This window comes from Schizophyllum commune, assembly GCF_000143185.2.
Source record: "Schizophyllum commune H4-8 unplaced genomic scaffold SCHCOscaffold_9, whole genome shotgun sequence".
NCBI classification, from domain to species: domain Eukaryota; kingdom Fungi; phylum Basidiomycota; class Agaricomycetes; order Agaricales; family Schizophyllaceae; genus Schizophyllum; species Schizophyllum commune.
In genome coordinates, this window is record NW_026089546.1 from 784,049 (window position 1) to 800,353 (window position 16,305).

General features: G+C 54.7%; 8 protein-coding genes across 8 annotated transcripts; 7 read left to right on the forward strand and 1 right to left on the reverse strand.

Annotated features, from left to right (window-relative positions):
* Window positions 1–104: 104 nt before the first annotated feature.
* On the forward strand, window positions 105–843 carry SCHCODRAFT_069451 (uncharacterized protein; the record flags this gene model as incomplete). Its single annotated transcript, XM_003029236.1, has 4 exons — window positions 105–197; window positions 254–261; window positions 314–489; window positions 541–843. Exons 1-4 carry the CDS (start codon window positions 184–186, stop codon window positions 841–843), a joined length of 501 nt encoding a protein of 166 aa, XP_003029282.1. The 5' UTR covers window positions 105–183.
* A 12-nt stretch (window positions 844–855) lies between these two features.
* SCHCODRAFT_02549026 (uncharacterized protein) lies at window positions 856–1,679 on the forward strand. Its single transcript, XM_050343660.1, has 3 exons — window positions 856–1,003; window positions 1,055–1,180; window positions 1,228–1,679. Exons 1-3 carry the CDS (start codon window positions 887–889, stop codon window positions 1,585–1,587), a joined length of 603 nt encoding a protein of 200 aa, XP_050198774.1. The 5' UTR covers window positions 856–886; the 3' UTR covers window positions 1,588–1,679.
* Window positions 1,680–1,808: 129 nt separating this feature from the next.
* On the forward strand, window positions 1,809–3,519 carry SCHCODRAFT_02633956 (uncharacterized protein). The gene is made up of 7 exons (XM_050345793.1): window positions 1,809–1,854; window positions 1,905–1,940; window positions 1,996–2,041; window positions 2,090–2,144; window positions 2,199–2,633; window positions 2,683–2,794; window positions 2,846–3,519. Exons 1-7 carry the CDS (start codon window positions 1,840–1,842, stop codon window positions 3,227–3,229), a joined length of 1,083 nt encoding a protein of 360 aa, XP_050198775.1. The 5' UTR covers window positions 1,809–1,839; the 3' UTR covers window positions 3,230–3,519.
* An 896-nt stretch (window positions 3,520–4,415) lies between these two features.
* On the reverse strand, window positions 4,416–4,992 carry SCHCODRAFT_011773 (uncharacterized protein). Its single transcript, XM_003029642.1, has 4 exons — window positions 4,930–4,992; window positions 4,783–4,870; window positions 4,656–4,730; window positions 4,416–4,605 (listed from the first exon to the last, which is right to left on the reverse strand). The coding sequence occupies exons 2-4, from the start codon at window positions 4,857–4,859 to the stop codon at window positions 4,590–4,592; spliced, it is 168 nt and encodes a 55-aa protein (XP_003029688.1). The 5' UTR covers window positions 4,860–4,870; window positions 4,930–4,992; the 3' UTR covers window positions 4,416–4,589.
* An 813-nt stretch (window positions 4,993–5,805) lies between these two features.
* On the forward strand, window positions 5,806–8,954 carry SCHCODRAFT_02549032 (NmrA-domain-containing protein; the record flags this gene model as incomplete). The annotated part of the gene is made up of 15 exons (XM_003029238.2): window positions 5,806–5,866; window positions 5,904–6,085; window positions 6,139–6,233; window positions 6,287–6,348; window positions 6,400–6,490; window positions 6,546–6,882; window positions 6,961–7,097; window positions 7,246–7,292; window positions 7,615–7,796; window positions 7,849–7,943; window positions 7,991–8,052; window positions 8,102–8,192; window positions 8,250–8,467; window positions 8,527–8,591; window positions 8,666–8,954. The coding sequence occupies 15 exons, from the start codon at window positions 5,806–5,808 to the stop codon at window positions 8,804–8,806; spliced, it is 1,866 nt and encodes a 621-aa protein (XP_003029284.1). The 3' UTR covers window positions 8,807–8,954.
* A 747-nt stretch (window positions 8,955–9,701) lies between these two features.
* On the forward strand, window positions 9,702–10,656 carry SCHCODRAFT_02633965 (uncharacterized protein). The gene is made up of 3 exons (XM_003029239.2): window positions 9,702–9,848; window positions 9,906–10,113; window positions 10,165–10,656. The coding sequence occupies exons 2-3, from the start codon at window positions 9,946–9,948 to the stop codon at window positions 10,564–10,566; spliced, it is 570 nt and encodes a 189-aa protein (XP_003029285.1). The 5' UTR covers window positions 9,702–9,848; window positions 9,906–9,945; the 3' UTR covers window positions 10,567–10,656.
* Window positions 10,657–10,763: 107 nt separating this feature from the next.
* SCHCODRAFT_02633970 (PIG-U-domain-containing protein) lies at window positions 10,764–12,451 on the forward strand. Its single transcript, XM_003029240.2, has 9 exons — window positions 10,764–10,935; window positions 10,984–11,048; window positions 11,097–11,263; window positions 11,311–11,411; window positions 11,466–11,724; window positions 11,775–11,874; window positions 11,926–11,969; window positions 12,018–12,142; window positions 12,198–12,451. The coding sequence occupies exons 1-9, from the start codon at window positions 10,800–10,802 to the stop codon at window positions 12,425–12,427; spliced, it is 1,227 nt and encodes a 408-aa protein (XP_003029286.1). The 5' UTR covers window positions 10,764–10,799; the 3' UTR covers window positions 12,428–12,451.
* A 221-nt stretch (window positions 12,452–12,672) lies between these two features.
* SCHCODRAFT_02633974 (uncharacterized protein) lies at window positions 12,673–16,160 on the forward strand. Its single transcript, XM_003029241.2, has 20 exons — window positions 12,673–12,772; window positions 12,828–12,853; window positions 12,910–13,074; window positions 13,142–13,356; window positions 13,412–13,564; window positions 13,617–13,731; window positions 13,778–13,869; window positions 13,919–13,996; window positions 14,049–14,156; window positions 14,206–14,326; window positions 14,376–14,466; window positions 14,521–14,694; window positions 14,748–14,846; window positions 14,914–14,995; window positions 15,058–15,181; window positions 15,234–15,299; window positions 15,352–15,468; window positions 15,521–15,711; window positions 15,781–15,845; window positions 15,899–16,160. Exons 1-20 carry the CDS (start codon window positions 12,690–12,692, stop codon window positions 16,113–16,115), a joined length of 2,382 nt encoding a protein of 793 aa, XP_003029287.2. The 5' UTR covers window positions 12,673–12,689; the 3' UTR covers window positions 16,116–16,160.
* The last annotated feature ends 145 nt before the right edge of the window (window positions 16,161–16,305 follow it).

The following is a 16,305-nucleotide window of genomic DNA, read 5'->3' on the forward strand; positions in this document are numbered from 1 at the left end:
GCCCAGATCACCACGGATCGGTCGGACCGGAGGCGGATCCAGTTTTTTGACTACATTCCCCTTCACGCTCCCCTCCGACTTTGCTGCCTCGAGATTATCCTCGGCGGACGACACGACCTTCTAAGCTCCTTGGAGTGATACTTGAGTGCACGAGAACTCAACAGCGCTCTATCAGCTTTCGTCATGGTGTCCTTCCAGTACGCGACCCGATCTCACCTTGACGCGAGCGCCTACTAACTTTCTCCCTACATAGGTGTCATAGTACGATTCCTCCAACTCCCTCACCCTATCCTTCATCTAATATCATACACAGACTGCGGCGACGTCGTCAAGAAACCCAAGCTCGACCAGCACAGCAGCCGATGCGGCGGCGGCTTCGACTGCATCGACTGCAGCACATCCTTCCACACGCCTGCGCAATGGAAACCGCACACCTCATGTATAACGGAGGCGGAGAAGTATCAGAAGGGGTTATACAAGGGACCGAAGGTGCGTAGGCAGTTGGAAGTCAAGCGCGGGAAGCTGATGGACGATCGGCAGCACAATGGTGCTCAGCAGAGCGGGCCGCGAGGGGCGAAGAAGGGAGGTCAGGGAAAGGGCGGCAATAATCAGAACGCAAATGGTAGCACCCCTGCTGCACCGCCAACTACCGAACCGACTCCTGCACCTGCACCGGCGCCGGCCGCTGCTCCCGACGTCGTGGCTAACGGTACGGCGTCTGCGTCTGACCGTGCTGCGTCGGGTAAGGACAGCAAGAAAGAGAAGAAGGATAAGAAGAAGCGCAAGTCTGTAGGGGACGATGCGGTACGTTTTCTCAGTCAGTATCTCTGCACCGCGGGCTGACAGACGCGCGCAGACTGCTACAGAAGAGCCTAAGCAGAAGAAAATGAAGACAGACGACGGTAGTGCTGAGACTGTCGTCGAGGACAAGTCTGATAGGCCCAAGAAAGAGAAAAAGGACAAGAAGGATAAGAAAGCGAAGAAGGCGGAGAAAGCGAAGGAGGTAGGTGTCAACGCTCTCGCCGTTTGCATCAACATGCTCACTATTCATCAGGACGCACCAGCTGTGGTCGAGGCCGCGTCGGCTGCTCCTGAGCCTAGCTCGAGCATGAATATCGATGTCCCTCAGCCGTCCGAAGGCAAGAAGAAGAAGGATAAGAAGAAGAAACATGCTGCAGAGGTGCGTTTGCGGCCATCTCATGCTTGAGTTTCTTCTCAGCCTGATAGTCTTCCGAGCCTGCGGCAAATGGCGCGACCGAAGGTGTGCCAGAGACCAGCGGCGAGCCGTTAAAGAAGAGCAAGAAGCGCAAGCACAAGGAGACAGACGAGCAAAACCCAAATGCGGATTTGGGGGCCAAGTCAGCGAAGGAGAAAAAGGAGCACAAGGAGGAGCAGCCCGAGGACAAGGCTGCGGCACCAACGAACGTCGGCGAGCCGGAGCGCAAGAAGAAACGCAAGAAGGATGATGGTGCTACGGAGGTGAGCGCCATGGGCGATAGTACGAACGACGATAAGGCAGCGTCAAAAAAGGCGAGGAAGGAGAAGAAGAAAAGGGAGAAGGCGTTAGCGGCAGCGGCGACGGCTTGAGGGCTAGGTTGACCCTCAAGCGGCTTGGCGATCTACCTAGGGTGCATATCTTGTGTAGGAGTAGCTGGGAATCTATGCATCTCTACTAGGTATCTAAAGAGGCGCAGCCTGACGGAGACGAAAGAGACGATCTCTGGGGTTGACGCGACGCCACAAATGGCGCGTGAGGTCTTGTGGCCATTTACGGCAACGAGGCGTGTTGCTCCCCAAATCGATTGACCTCTTGATCTTGTTCTCCCTGGTCCCGTCCTCATGCACGCAATACAGGTGCGTATCCTACGCACAGTGGTGCCATGCACTGGCTAATACGACCCCAGCAACAATACTGGGCGGTCCGCGACTACCTGAGCCCTGTGAGCCCGGACAATGAGGCTTGACTGCACGCGAATCTTACACATCACGCGTCAGGTTCTCAAGGAGAGCAAGTTTAAGGAGCACGGACGCATAACGCCGGGTGCGTAGCCCTTAATCTCACGACCCTCCATATCTGACCTGGCCGCAGAGGAGTTTGTGGCTGCGGGGGACTTCTTGACATACAAGTTTCCCGTCTGGAAGTGGTGCGTGAGATTGCTGTCTATCTGGCCCTCGTGTCCTCATGTTACGCCCTACAGGGAGAAGGGCGACCCCTCGAAGGCGCGCGACTACCTCCCCGCGGACAAGCAGTATTTGATCACCCATGGCGTGCCCTGCCTCCGCCGTGCTACCTCCCTCGCCTACACGGACGCCGACGAAGACGCGGAGCGTCTACTGAACTTTTCCGAGGCGTCGGGCGCGGGCGATAAGGACGACGAGTGGGTAGAGACGCATGCGGGCCGCAAGGCGAACACGGACGCCGCCAACCCCGGCGAGATTGAGGATATCCCGGACGATGATGCTCACAACGACGAGGGATTGTCCTCTGGGGTCGCCAACCTGTCCGTCAGCGCAGACGCGACCCCCGATCTGGATGACATACCCGATATGGAGGAGGACGAGCTCGAGGAGGGTGACGAGGCAGCAGCGGCACCCAAGCCCGCTGCAAAGCCGGCTGGCGTGCTCGAGGCAAGGTGCGCGGCCCTGTTATTCTTCGTCTTGCATTCTCTAACAGAGACTCAGTGATATTGAGGTCGCGAAGGGGAACTTGCTGCAAGTCCGCACGTACGATGTCATGATCACCTACGACAAGTACTATCAGACACCGCGGATCTGGCTGCTCGGCTACGACGAGGTCAGATTCCCCTCGCGCCTGTTCATTTCTAGAAACTCACCAATAGTGCAGAACCGGAATCCCCTCACTCCCTCACAGATCTTCCAAGACGTCTCCGCCGACCATGCGTTCAAGACAGTGACCATTGAAGCCTTCCCCCACTCCTCTTCCCTTCAAGCCGCCTCCGTGCACCCATGCAAACATGCTAGCGTCATGAAGAAGGTCATCGAACGCATGAACAACAGCGTCGTCGAGGAGCAGCTCGCTCAGAAGAAGACCTCGAGCAAGGACAAGAAGCGGTGGTTCGGTCGCAAAGGCAGCGGCACGAAGGACGCTCCGGCGGAGGAGGACGAGGAAGTGACGGGCATGCGGGTCGACTTCTACCTCGTTGTCTTCCTGAAGTTCATCGCCTCGATTGTCCCGACGATTGAGGTTGATTCTACGACGGCATTCTGATTTAGTTATATGGTGCGTGGAGAGGTCCCCTGTAGAATATGTGCTATACCCAGACCTATGGAATCAACATACGACAATTACATGTACATTGTATCGAAGCTGGCTTGCCTACGTTCATACACGAACAGTCTTTTCTGGCCGTAGCTGGATTATTGGGTGTGTCCACAAGGACCCATTGATGCACGTGGCTCAGATCAGTCTCCGCCCGTGATTCGGAGGAGACCTTGTAGCGAACGCTCACCTTCGACTCAGTCTTGCATGGCGCAATGTATCCTCACCTTGATCAGCTCTCCTTCTTGCCGTCGAGACTCGCAAGATGGTACAATTCCAGCTGAGGCCAGTGTACAGTCGAAATTCTCATAATGAATAAGGTCTGAGCCTGGCCGATTTTATTCATTATGAGCGAATATTCATTCCAGCGACGTCACGCATGCGTGACATGTGGCGCGAAAGTGTGACAAGGCCAATTAGGGTCACGTTTGGCCTTCCGCCCTTCATTTATGGCATTGTTGGCGCAGTTGCATGATCTCTGTACAGCCTGCTGCACATTCCCTATGCCTTTGTCATTTCAGATCATTAAAATTTCTATTTTCCTCGACGTGATCAATGCCTTTTGCTGCCCAACTTCGGTGGCACCCTCTGTATTTCGGTGAATAATCGCCTCTCAGCCTATCCATTATCCATTATTCACACTTTGCCATTTTCCGCGCATACAAAGTGGGGTGCCGCCCACTTTCGCCCAGATTCTATCCATAATGAGATTTATTCAATGTGAGAATATCCATTATGAGAATTTCGACTGTATAGCCTCTTTGCGATTCGGCGGCTCTTCAAGCGACATTCATGGTCAATAGCTGAGCGCAAGTAGGATGACTGACAATAGCAAGAGCGGATTACATCGACCGCTCAGTAATGTCTCTCGTCTGAGCTTCTCTGTTGTGTTCGCGGCCCCGTCTCTCATATTCTACCATTCAACATGCCCCAGATCGCTACACTAGGCTTCACAGTGAGTGCACACCTCTCCTGTCGCATCGACAGCCTCGCTGAGCTTACGCTTCATCAGTTCTGCCTGTCGTTGATGCCTCGCTGAGAGACGGCACATTCCAGCCGCGTGTCGCGACACAAGGCTTGAACTCTGAGGCCGCTCGCGTTCGCCTTTCGCTTTGCCGAGGTGATTACAGCGAACCTTGGCCATTAGATTGGTGAAGAAGGCGCTGAGAGACGCCGAAGCGGTGTACCCTCGCGTACTTTCGCTGGCCCAGTATCATCGTGCAGGTGACCGTTCCGTTCACGCCACTCCCAAATGGTCTTGTCAACCGCGTCGCACTCACGCTATAGCCGTTCACTGGGAGAGATTATTTCAGGGATATTCAAGGGTATGTTCGCCTCTTTTCTTCTGGCTGATTATCTTCCTCGTCTTCCCAAGCATCCAAAAGGCTCATTACCGACGAGCGCGTTGCGCAAATTAACATCGAGCCGCTCGTCCAATCGTGCGTCCAGCGTAAGTATTACCGAAGGCCTCGCTTAGCGTGTGCTGACGCTCCTTATTCAAGTGCGATTGAGGCGCTGGCAGCAACCGATTACGGGGGCCATAGATTACCTGATATACAAAGCTCGAGTCGTGGGACATCGAGCAGGAAGGTACTACTTACGAGTTCGCCCCGGAAGTTCTCCTGCCTTACCTCTGTCGGGTTTTCCAGAATTTCAGCGCTGATACCGTTTGCGCAACCAGTACAGTCGAAATTCTCATAATGGATATTCTCACATTGAATAAATCTCATTATGGATAGAATCTGGGCGAAAGTGGGCGGCACCCCACTTTGTATGCGCGGAAAATGGCAAAGTGTGAATAATGGATAATGGATAGGCTGAGAGGCGATTATTCACCGAAATACAGAGGGTGCCACCGAAGTTGGGCAGCAAAAGGCATTGATCACGTCGAGGAAAATAGAAGTTTTAATGATCTGAAATGACAAAGGCATAGGGAATGTGCAGCAGGCTGTACAGAGATCATGCAACTGCGCCAACAATGCCATAAATGAAGGGCGGAAGGCCAAACGTGACCCTAATTGGCCTTGTCACACTTTCGCGCCACATGTCACGCATGCGTGGCGTCGCTGGAATGAATATTCGCTCATAATGAATAAAATCGGCCAGGCTCAGACCTTATTCATTATGAGAATTTCGACTGTACACGATTGATCCAGATTCTGTAGAGCTCAATAGCGTTGAAATCATTTCCCGAGCTCTCTGTTGTGCCAACGCTCCCTAAAGTGCCGAGCTATCAGCCAGAAATTGTGGCGAGTTGCGCTCATATGGCAGTTCTTTAAAGCGACTTTTCGTTTCACGCTTCGTCAGTATTGGTAAGCAAGTTCAACCCGCCATTCTACCCTCCGTACTGACTAGTGTCCAAAGGTCTAATCGGAGGATCACCGCGGCTTTCCTGCCGGAGATATCTTACAAAGCCATTAGTGAGCAAGAAGAAAAGTTGCATAAAGATACGAAGAGCGCGACGAAGATGCAGAACGACGTGAACGTCGAGTGCCTCTCGCAACTGAGCTTCTGAGCATACTAAGATGCCCCGAATCGCAACCGTCTTCGGTGCTACTGGCACGCAAGGCAAGTTCGACGATGAATGTATGATTTGAATGAATAGCTGATCTACGTGCGTTAGGCTCTGCCGTCGTCGATGCCTTGCTCAAAGATGGGACATTCGTGCCGCGAGCCGTCACGCGTGACCCCAATTCCGAGGCGTCTCGCGCTCTTGCTGCAAGGGGCGCCCAGGTAGTCGCGGCGGACCTTGGTGACAAAGAGTCGGTCAAGAAGGCTCTCTCCGGCGCTGAAGTCGCATTCGGAGTACGTTTGTCTTATTGGGCTCCCAGGCCTTTCCGGTGTTCATCAGATCGTAGGTCACTGTGCCCTTCACACCACTGTCCGAGATTGTACAAGGCAAGAACATGATCGACGCCGCCAAGGAGGAGGACGTTAAGTACTTCGTGTTCAGGTAAGAGACTTTCCGATGTCAGATAAGTCTCCCACTGACTGGACGCACCCCAGCTCTCTTGACAGCATGGCAGAGATCTCCAAGGGAAAGTACACTAGAGCTACCCACTTCGAAGGTGCGATCTTGACTGCGCTTCGCATGGTTCTTTCGATGACCCCGCTCCTAGAAAAGGTGGTCATTGCCAAGTACCTGGAGGAGTCAGGACTGCCAAACTCGCGTGTCATTGTAGGCGTCTACCTGGACAACTTCCTGAAGCTGTGCGTTTTGCCTCGTGTTGTGCCAATCGACGCCCTGCTCATGTGAACATATCAGATGGGCCATCAACAAGACACCCAAGGGGCTCGTATACAAGAACCCCTTCGCTCTCGAGAGCGTGTTTGGGTACAGCTGGGTCGGACGTGACCTCGGCCGGGTTGTCACTGGGCTCTTCAAGATCTACCCCGAAAAGCTCTCCGAGATCAACAACGTAAGCTTCGATGTCGACTACGCGAGGGCGAGCTTGCGGGAGATACTCGACCAGATCAGCAAAGGTGAACTTCAGATGAGTGCGATGCTTGAAGCGCAGCTGACGGCCTCTTGCGTAGAGCTTGGCCAGCCCATCATCGTCGAGCCCGTGCCGCTGAATGAGTTCGCGCCGTTGGAAGACATGGTGAGTGCATTGACAACCCAGCGGCCGCGGTGTGAATAGTGGCTGCTTGTCCGTTCGGGCTAACGACATGTCGCACAGCGCGGCTTCACTACGGAGTTCGACCTGATTGGCGGTCGCCCAATTCCTGATCCCAAGCTCGAAGCGCTTGGTATCAAGCAGGATGGGACTATTCACGACTTCGTGCAGCAAGCCCTCAAGCCTCACCTGGACAAGCAGTAGGTATGGAACGTGTAAATATACTAGGAATACTGTGCAATTGATGTGTCGGGCACATGAACGATCTAGTGTTCGGTTACGCAGCCGAACATGCGAGCATCGTCCCCCTAAAGGCGTGCTGGGACTCTGCCCACTTCAAAATCTCAGGATCTGGTCCGCGGGCGTAATCCGTGCCTTCTTCTGGCCAACGACTCGTCAGTTTACTTCTCGACCTCGCAAGCCTTCGTTGACATGACATGGCAGGGATTTGTGTATGAATGGCAGATCGGCTGCGAATGCTCTGCGAGTCGGATCTTCCGCCGACTCGCCTTGAGACCTGACAAAGACGCTGATGACAAAGCTGACTCTGGTCCAATAAAAGACATGTTCGCCCCAGCTGAGCTTTCGAACATCGCTGCCCTCAGACTTCTGTTTTCAGGATGGCTCGCATTGCTACTGTCTTCGGTGCGACTGGAACCCAAGGTGAATGGCTTGCGAACTGGTGCTGGTTGGCCTGCTAAATTGAATTTGCGACAGGTTCTGCGGTCGTCGAATCCCTTCTCAAAGATGGGACCTTCGTTCCTCGGGCAGTCACGCGTGATCCCAACTCTGCAGCATCTCGTGCACTCGCCGCTCGAGGTGCCCAGGTCATCGCGGCCGACTTAGGCGACAAGGATTCGGTTAAGAAGGCCATGGAGGGCGCAGAAGTCGCTTTCGGTGTGCGTACATTGCACTCTCTTTCATTCGCTTAAGCTCATGAGCACGACACAGGTGACAGTGCCGTTCACGCCACTTACTGAGCTCGAGCAAGGAAAGAACTTGGTAGACGCCGCCAAAGAGACAGGCCTCAAATTCTTCGTGTTCAGGTAGTTCATACATGCGGTTTGTGTGTTCGACTCTGATAGTGCCCCAGCTCTCTCAGCAGTATAGCCGAGGTCACGAAGGGCAAGTTCACGAAGGCGTCCCACTCCGAAGGTATGATCTTGTTCAATGCCGTCTGGCGACTTCTAATGAGAGTACGCAGATAAGGTCGCCGTTGTCAAGTATCTGAAGGCGTCCGGTGTCCCCAATGCGCGTGTCATAGTGGGTCTGTTTTTGGAAAACTTCGTGAAGATGTAAGCTTTATCTCCGTTCGTGTGCACTTCTGGCCAAGTTCATGATGTTTGCCGCAGGACGCCGCTCACGAAGACACCAGAGGGCTACGCTGTCCAATTGCGCTTCCATCCAAAGAGCGTGTTCGGATACTCATGGGTCGGGCACGACCTAGGACCAGTTGTTACCGAGCTTTTCAAGCTGTACACCACAAGGCTCTCGGAAATCAACGATGTAGACTTCGACATCGACCACGCGAAGGCGAGCGTTGGCGACATTATCGATGAAATCAGCAAGGGTGAATGTTGCATATTTGGCATGCACTAGTTATACAGTTGACTCACTCGTCACCCCCAGAGCTAGGAAAACCCATCAAAGTCGAGCGCGCTCCGCCGACTGGAATCCCGGACCTTGACGAAGCTGTACGTTCGACCTTGCTCCACCTATAGGCGGCTCGCCGTACCTCCCGAGCCCAAGCTAATGGTAATATGCGCAGTATGATTTCGGAGTCGAGTACGATCTACTCGGCGGTCGTCCGGTTCCCGATCCCAAGTTGGAGGCTTTCGGCATCAAGCAGGACGGAACCATCCAGGAGTTCGTACGCCAAGTGCTCAAGCCGCACCTGGATAAGCAGTAGGCATCGAGCAATATATTTGATCAACCTTCGTACGAATGTGTTCACGATCTATATGTACCGAATGTCAATGTACGAGTAGAGCGAAGTGATGCTATCATGCTGTCGACGCGTGCCCTTCTTAGCTGCAGGCATCGCAGACCAGGGGGTTGCCTGCAATCAGGTTTTGTGAGAACAAGCATGCCATACGCCAACCTGTGAGCAGGACTTCTATTTCCGCTGTATATTAGCTGTCCCATTAGTCCTTCGCTTTGAGTTGCTGCTCTCTTCTGCGTGTGGACGTTAGTCAAGATAGGCTAGGGCGCGCGGGGTACATACTTGGCTCGCGACTTCAAGGCGGATCTTGAAGTTGGTCCACGAAGGTGCGAATCTTTGTCAAGGGGATTGAGCAGGTCAGATGCAGGCGCCGCATCACATGACTGCGTCAGATCTGTGACCTTGACTGCAATCGAGTCGACGAATGGGCCTTGGGCAAGGGAAGGTTACGATCTATAGTCTTACAGTTGACGCAATGAGGACTAGTAGCGAGCGTCTCTTGTGGCGTGCATCCAGTTATGGGGAGCGAGGCAGGTAGCGATGTCAGTAACAAGGCAGCTGTCTGGAGGACGATGGAGATCCAACCTTCCAGTATGTCTGCGGCGCCCAATGATCGCTCGCCTGCAACTAGGGTCGTTAGTGAGACCGCCTATTGCAACACGCTTTTTTGATAGAATGCCTGTCGCTCATTGGTTAGGCATACTCATCATCCGCATAAGGCAAGCCTTCAAGCCTGTTTTGAGTAACCGGCGACCGTCACCGCCACCCACGTAAAGGTCATTAGCACGGCGCGCATTGATTCTCCCACTCCGATCGCGATGGTCAACAACGAGGCATTCTGGTTCACGGACGGGTCGTTGATCCTCCGCACACAAGAAACGAGCGTCAAGATCCATCGCGGCCTCCTCGCGAGACACTCGCGTCGATCCCTCGATCAAGATGACATTACACTGGACGGCGTCCAGGCGGAAGAACTGATCGTACTGCTTGAACATCTATATCATGATGTGTGAGTATATGTCGTCTCGTGTCATTACAACTAACGTTCTCAGCGCGCTGCTACCAGACCCTTGACGCGAGACTCACCGTTCCCTCGCGTTGCAGCGATGCTGAGGGTGACGAGCCCCTCCGGCCTCGACCTGCCCAAGCTGCATGAATTCGCGTCCAACGTGTTCTCGGATATGTTTGCTAGCGGACCGCAACCATTCACGCATCCGGAAGATCACCTGGTAGATGCGTTGGCGTTGGCGCGCGAGCTCGAGCTGGAAGACTCTGTAAGCAGAGTTTGACCGATCGAGCCTACGATCACTCAGCCCAAACCTCAGACACGCAAAGGCCTCCTCTATAGCCTGCTGCACTCCGATCACTTCCACACGACGGGGGACGCGTCTATCGCATCCGCCGACAAGGCCGTCCTCGACCGCCTCCTCGCGTCCATGGTCGATCACTTTACCCCCATGTTATTCACTCCCGCCGCCACACCTCACCGCGCCTGCACCGACGTGCTGGCCGATACGTGGATGGACCTTGTGATATCGCCTGCACTGATGGATGGCGGCGTGGGCCGGCCCCTAGAGACGCTGGAGCGCATGAAGAACATACCGTGGGCGGAGAAGGGCCTATGCGCGGAGTGCGTGCAGGAGAAGGCGCAGGAATGGACAGAGGAGCAGGAGAATGTGTGGAAAATGATGGACGGGTGGTTAGACTTGAAGAAGAAGGTTGAATGATGCGGCTGGACGCGAACATGCAATGTCGCCCCCAATGTATTTCTATTGATCCGTAGACGTGTATTACAGGACAGCAAGGCCGTTCAAGCTGCAAACTCACGAAGTCTGGGGGAGTGTCTGTTCTGAATGCTGATCATGGACGACATGGAAGAGACCAGGAGGGCGCGCGCCACGGCGCGATCGCCGACTCCCCATCACGCACACGTGTTGTCCTCCACCTCCATCTCGCCCGAATGTCTGCCTTGGCGGACATTCGCATCGCCTTCCCCTTGCTAGTCACCACTCGCTTGGCCCTTACCCAGACTTCTCTTCCCGATGCATTGAAGCACTCTGCTCTTCTCTCCTCCCCGCTGACCTCGTATTCACATCGTACGACGCGTCTCCCCGCACTTTCGCTCATCTAATAACGCGTTGCAGTACAGGAGGGAATCTATCTATATAATCTTGGCGTGAACCCGTACTCTGGAGGGGTGTTCCACCATGTGAGTATGTCAGTGCGCAGGTGCGGGCGAATGCTGAAAGGAACGAAGTCCCCTCTGCTGCTTTCGCTCTTCACGACGATACTGCCCAAGTCGCGATGGGCAGCTCATTTGCTATGGACAACTGCCGATGCGATAGCAGCGTGGGCGCTTGTAACAATATGGAGGCGAAGACAAGGGATCGCCGAGAGCTCGAGGGACTGGCTGGTGGCTGCATCGTGCGTACCACCTCTTCGTGATCCTGCAGACGCTGACAGAACTCCAGGTACCTCCTGAACCCATATATCTTCCTCCCAACAATAGCCTTATCCTCATCCTCCCTTGAGAACGCGCTGGCGCTGCTAGCGCTCATGTTCGCGTCCCGAGGTACGTATGCACTCCATCGTCTAGCATGTCCCTCGTCCTGACGATGACGATCAGGCAAAGCTTCGGCCGCAATACTCAGCCTCGCCGTTTTGTTGCAATTGTCATTGTCATCTCTACTGATAATTGCACCGACGTTGCTGCTGCTCATCACCTCACCAACATCCCAGTTGGCGTCCCCTCAAGTGTACAAGCCCGACGTTAGCAGGTTATTACCGCTCGTCGCCGAATTGACAGCGTATACGACCTTCTTGACCGCCACCTCTGCTCTGGTTGCCGGCGGATGGTCATGGGTGCCGCAGACGTGGGGTGTGAGGTAGATTTTCGTTCGTGCTCCTGCGACCTCTATTTTGACATTGCCGCCAGCCTTACTCTCCCTGATTTGACGCCAAATCCCGGATTATGGTGGTACTTCTTCACGGAAATGTTCGACCACTTCCGGCCGTTCTTCTTGATGGTCTTCTCGGTAAGTCGCTCGCTTCATATTTCGTTGTTACGCGTACTCACCGTCAGCTAGGTCCATCTGCTCATCTACATTGCACCTCTGTGCATAAAATTCCAGTGAGTCTCTTGAACTAGGATTGGGGTCAAAAACTCATGGTCGAGTAGGCACGACATGCTCTACGCGGCATTCCTGCTCATTGGTGTGCTCGGGACTTTCAAGGCGTACCCAACGCTTTCCGACCCTGGCCTCTACATCTCCATGCACGCGCTGTTCCCGGAAGTATATCCTCGTCAGTTTCATGCTCACCTCCAACGCACGGGATTTCTGATGAATTCTTCTACCAGACTTCCGACACCCAATTGTCACCGCTTTACTACACCTACACGCCGCCCTCCTCATGCCCATGTTCCATCACTTGTGGTTAGCCCAGGGTACCGGGAACGCGAATTTCTTCTACGCTTCAACGCTGGTGTTCGCGTGTGCGAATGGGGCTGCGCTGATCGAGGGAGTCTGGGCTGGGTTGAGGATAGCGATAGGCCCTGAAAGAGAGGGATACTCAGTATCGCAGGAGTAGTGTAACTGAGAATAACAGCGAGCCACTAGGCTCGGACCTCGCGATAACGAAGTAACACCGTGTTTGAGAAGCACCTGAGGCGCTCCCCCATCGCGTATGCGAGCTCTCGATGTTGCTCCGAGTGTATACATTACGTCCCAAGGGCCAACATGGTGAAAGTCGCGCCGCTACACACCATCCCAATGAGGGAAGGGAACAATACCTGCCTATAGAGGAACTCCGATCAATATCGTAACGCGAGAACAGCTTGACCGCCGCGGTCATGGTACTACCTACCAGCCCAGGTGGGCGTGGATACACGACCGTCATAGACGAGGATGAGGGACAGGAGCTCGAGCAGATACGGTGCGTAGTACAACATCCTGGCGTATGAGACCGCAACTGACGTGACGTCGGGCAGGCGCTATGAGGACTTCACCACTATAGGTATGCACATACCGGTGTACCTGAGGGGTCAACGCGCGTACTCATAAGGCTGGAAGACTGGGTACAGGATGCGATTCTGGAGCGCAACAGACGAATACGCGCCGAGCGCCAGTTAAACGAAGCGCTGCACAACGGACGCGGCCGAATGGGAATCTGGCTCTACGCACAAGCCCGACGCGCGCTCAACGCGTCGCAGAGCTGGCTTGTGGTCAGCCTTGTTGGTTTGTGGCTATACCCTCTGCCCCCTGCATACGCTCACCCCCCTCTCCCTTCCCCGCCACCTCCCAGGCATTTGCATCGGCATCAACGCAGCGCTGATCTCGATAATAACCGAATGGCTCTCCGACCTCAAGATGGGGTACTGCTCCGACGGCTGGTGGCTGAACCAGAACTTCTGCTGCTGGGAGATTGACGCGGACGCGGAGGAGACGGACGCCTGTGATTCCTGGCATCCCTGGAGTACGAACAGTGTCGCGCGCTGGTTCATTTATGTCCTGTTCGCAGTGCGTGGCGTATGTGCCTGACAAGAGGATGTCAGGGCTGACACGGACTTAACAGATGAGCTTCTCCTTCCTGGCCGCGCATCTGGTGCGCTCGCTTGCTAAGTATGCGGCGGGGTCGGGGATTTCAGAAATCAAGTGCATACTGGCGGGGTTCATCATGCAGGGCTTCCTTGGGTTCTCGACGCTGTTCGTGAAGAGTTTGACTCTTGTGCGTCCACCCTCTTAAACCATCGGACTACTCAGCATCTTACATCCCGTAGCCCCTCGTCATCGCGTCCGGCTTGTCCGTCGGCAAGGAAGGTCCATCCGTGCACGTCGCATCCTGCATCGGATACACAGTCGCGGGCTTGTTTGACAAGTTCAGACGAAGTCATGGTGTGTAGCATGTCGGTAAGGAAAGTCGCTAGCTCACGCGGTTCAGGAAGAATGCGAGACATGATCACCGCTGCCTCTGCCGCCGGCGTTGCTGTCGCATTCGGCGCACCTATCGGTGGTGTGCTATTCTCTATTGAGGTAAGGTGTTCACTCGCCTGAGTGCAAAATAATTAACGCGCATGCGCAGGAAATGAGCCACTCCTTCAGCATCAAGACGATGTGGCGAAGTTTCTTCTGTGCCCTTATGGCCACTTTCACCTTGTCCGTACGTATTCACTCACTTCCCTTTTTCGCTGCTTGACCTCACGATTCGATAGGCGATGAATCCGTATCGTACTGGGAAGCTCGTATTATTCCAGGTTACATACGACCGCGACTGGCATTTCTTCGAGATCATGTTCTTCATCATCCTCGGTATATTCGGGGTGAGCCTCATGCATTATACTACTGCTACGTAGCTGAGATCATCTGCAGGGTCTGTACGGCGCTTTTGTGGTCAAGTTCAACATGCAAGTGGCGGCTTTCAGGCGAAAGCATCTCGCCAACCATGGTGTCGCTGAAGCAGTATTCCTCGCAACCATTACGGCGATGATAGGTGGGTGAATCGCTATCTTCATCGACGTCTGCTAATGCTTGATTGCTAGGATACTCCAACCGCTTCCTGAGGATCGACATGACCGAGAGTATGGCCATCCTCTTCAAGGAGTGTGATAACACCGCCGGCGCACTCTGTCAGTAAGTACAATGCTAGCACGGGGTGCGTATAACGTGTGCCAAACGGCCTCACAGAACCTCGATGCAGTGGCGGATGGTGAATTCCCTCTTCCTGGCGACAATTATACGCATCGGGCTGGTCGTCGTTTCATATGGCGCCAAGGTGCCAGCGGGCATCTTCGTACCCTCCATGGCTGTCGGCGCGTACTTCGGGCGGATGGTCGGGATCCTCGTCCGTGCCCTTTACAGGTGAGTCCACGAAAATATTGCAGTGACGAAGACTGACACAGTCTTCCCCATAGAGCCTACCCGCAATCTGGCATCTTCGCTGTCTGCGCCCCGGACCTGCCCTGTATCACCCCCGGCACTTACGCGTTCCTCGGTGCGGCTGCAACCCTCAGGTGGGTGCAACGACCCTGCGGAAGCGACGTCCGTGGCTGAGGCTAGCTCGCTCCCTCCTTTCCTCAGCGGCGTCATGCGAATCACAGTGACGGTTGTCGTCATCATGTTCGAGCTTACCGGTGCGCTGACCTACATCCTGCCGACGATGGTAAGTGGCATGATCTCAGGCGGTGGGGCATCATGATGACATGGAAATTCTTCGTACGCTAGATTGTTCTTCTCGTCACGAAGGCGGTTGGCGACTTCCTCGGCACGCCTGGCATTGCGGATGAGTCAATCAGGTTCAATGGGTTCCCAATCCTGGAGAAGGAGGATCATGCGTACAATGTTTCGGGTAGGCGCGAAAATCATTTGGGTTACCGGTTTGGCCTAATTTCATTTGCCAGTATCTGCCGCAATGAAAAAGGATCTGTACGTGTTCCAGGAGCGGGGGATGAAGGTGAAGGACGTAGGCGAGTGGGGACTGTCAAGGGAAGCGGTTTGGGGGTCTAATAGTCTTTTCAGAGGACCTATTGGGGTCGACGAGCGTGAAGGGTTTCCCGATCGTGTCCGCGTCTGCGACAGGACCATCGCAGGCGATGCACGGGTACATTGGGCGTTCGGAGGTCCGTTATGTCATCGGTAGGTCTGCCACTTGGAGAGCGCCATGCCACTGACGCGAGGAAATCGCTAGAGCGCGCGCGGAAGGTCCAAGGCATTACAGACGACACACCGTGTACCTTCTTGCCGCAAAATGAGAGCGAGCGAGACGTCACGGACCTTGGTGACGGGCAGTCGGTCGGCATAGAGGACGACCTACCGCTGGAAGTGCTGGATGCGACTGCGTCACCAGAGGGACTGAAGTTATGGCCCTGGGTGAACCAGGTATGTGTATCTGTGCGGCGTGGCGGCCTCCCCATCCTCGTCAATAGTGTTGATGGCATGGCCCCACAGACGCCATTTAGTGTGTCTCCACACCTCCCTCTGGAAATCGTGATGCAATTGTTCAAGCGCATGGGGTGCGTGTTCTCTTGATGAATCTTTGAGGGTTGCTTCTGATGGCGGGATGCAGGCCACGCGTCATCCTGGTGGAGGACCAAGGGCGCCTTGTTGGGCTGGTGACGGTCAAGGACGTGCTCCGCTTCATCGCTCGAGAGAAGCCTGGGCAGCACGATTCCTTTGAGGCCCGTGGGGGGCTTGATGGACTGCTGGAGGAGTCCATGTCGTGGGGGCAAGGATTTATGGACCGTATACGTACGATGGGCTGGCGCGCCTTCCGCCGCCGTTGAATACCTTTTCCCTACATAATTTATTGCGGGTTCATTTGGGAAGAAGCGCGCCCGGCGGACCGTGCTCGCCGAAATCGGGGCTCCGAGGTTCGAGGCGCGGAAGCAAATGGAGAAGCGGTGCATGATGATATGAACGGAACCTTCCCTCTCCTGTGACGCACGATGTCCCACGGGTCGACAGCCGTATATA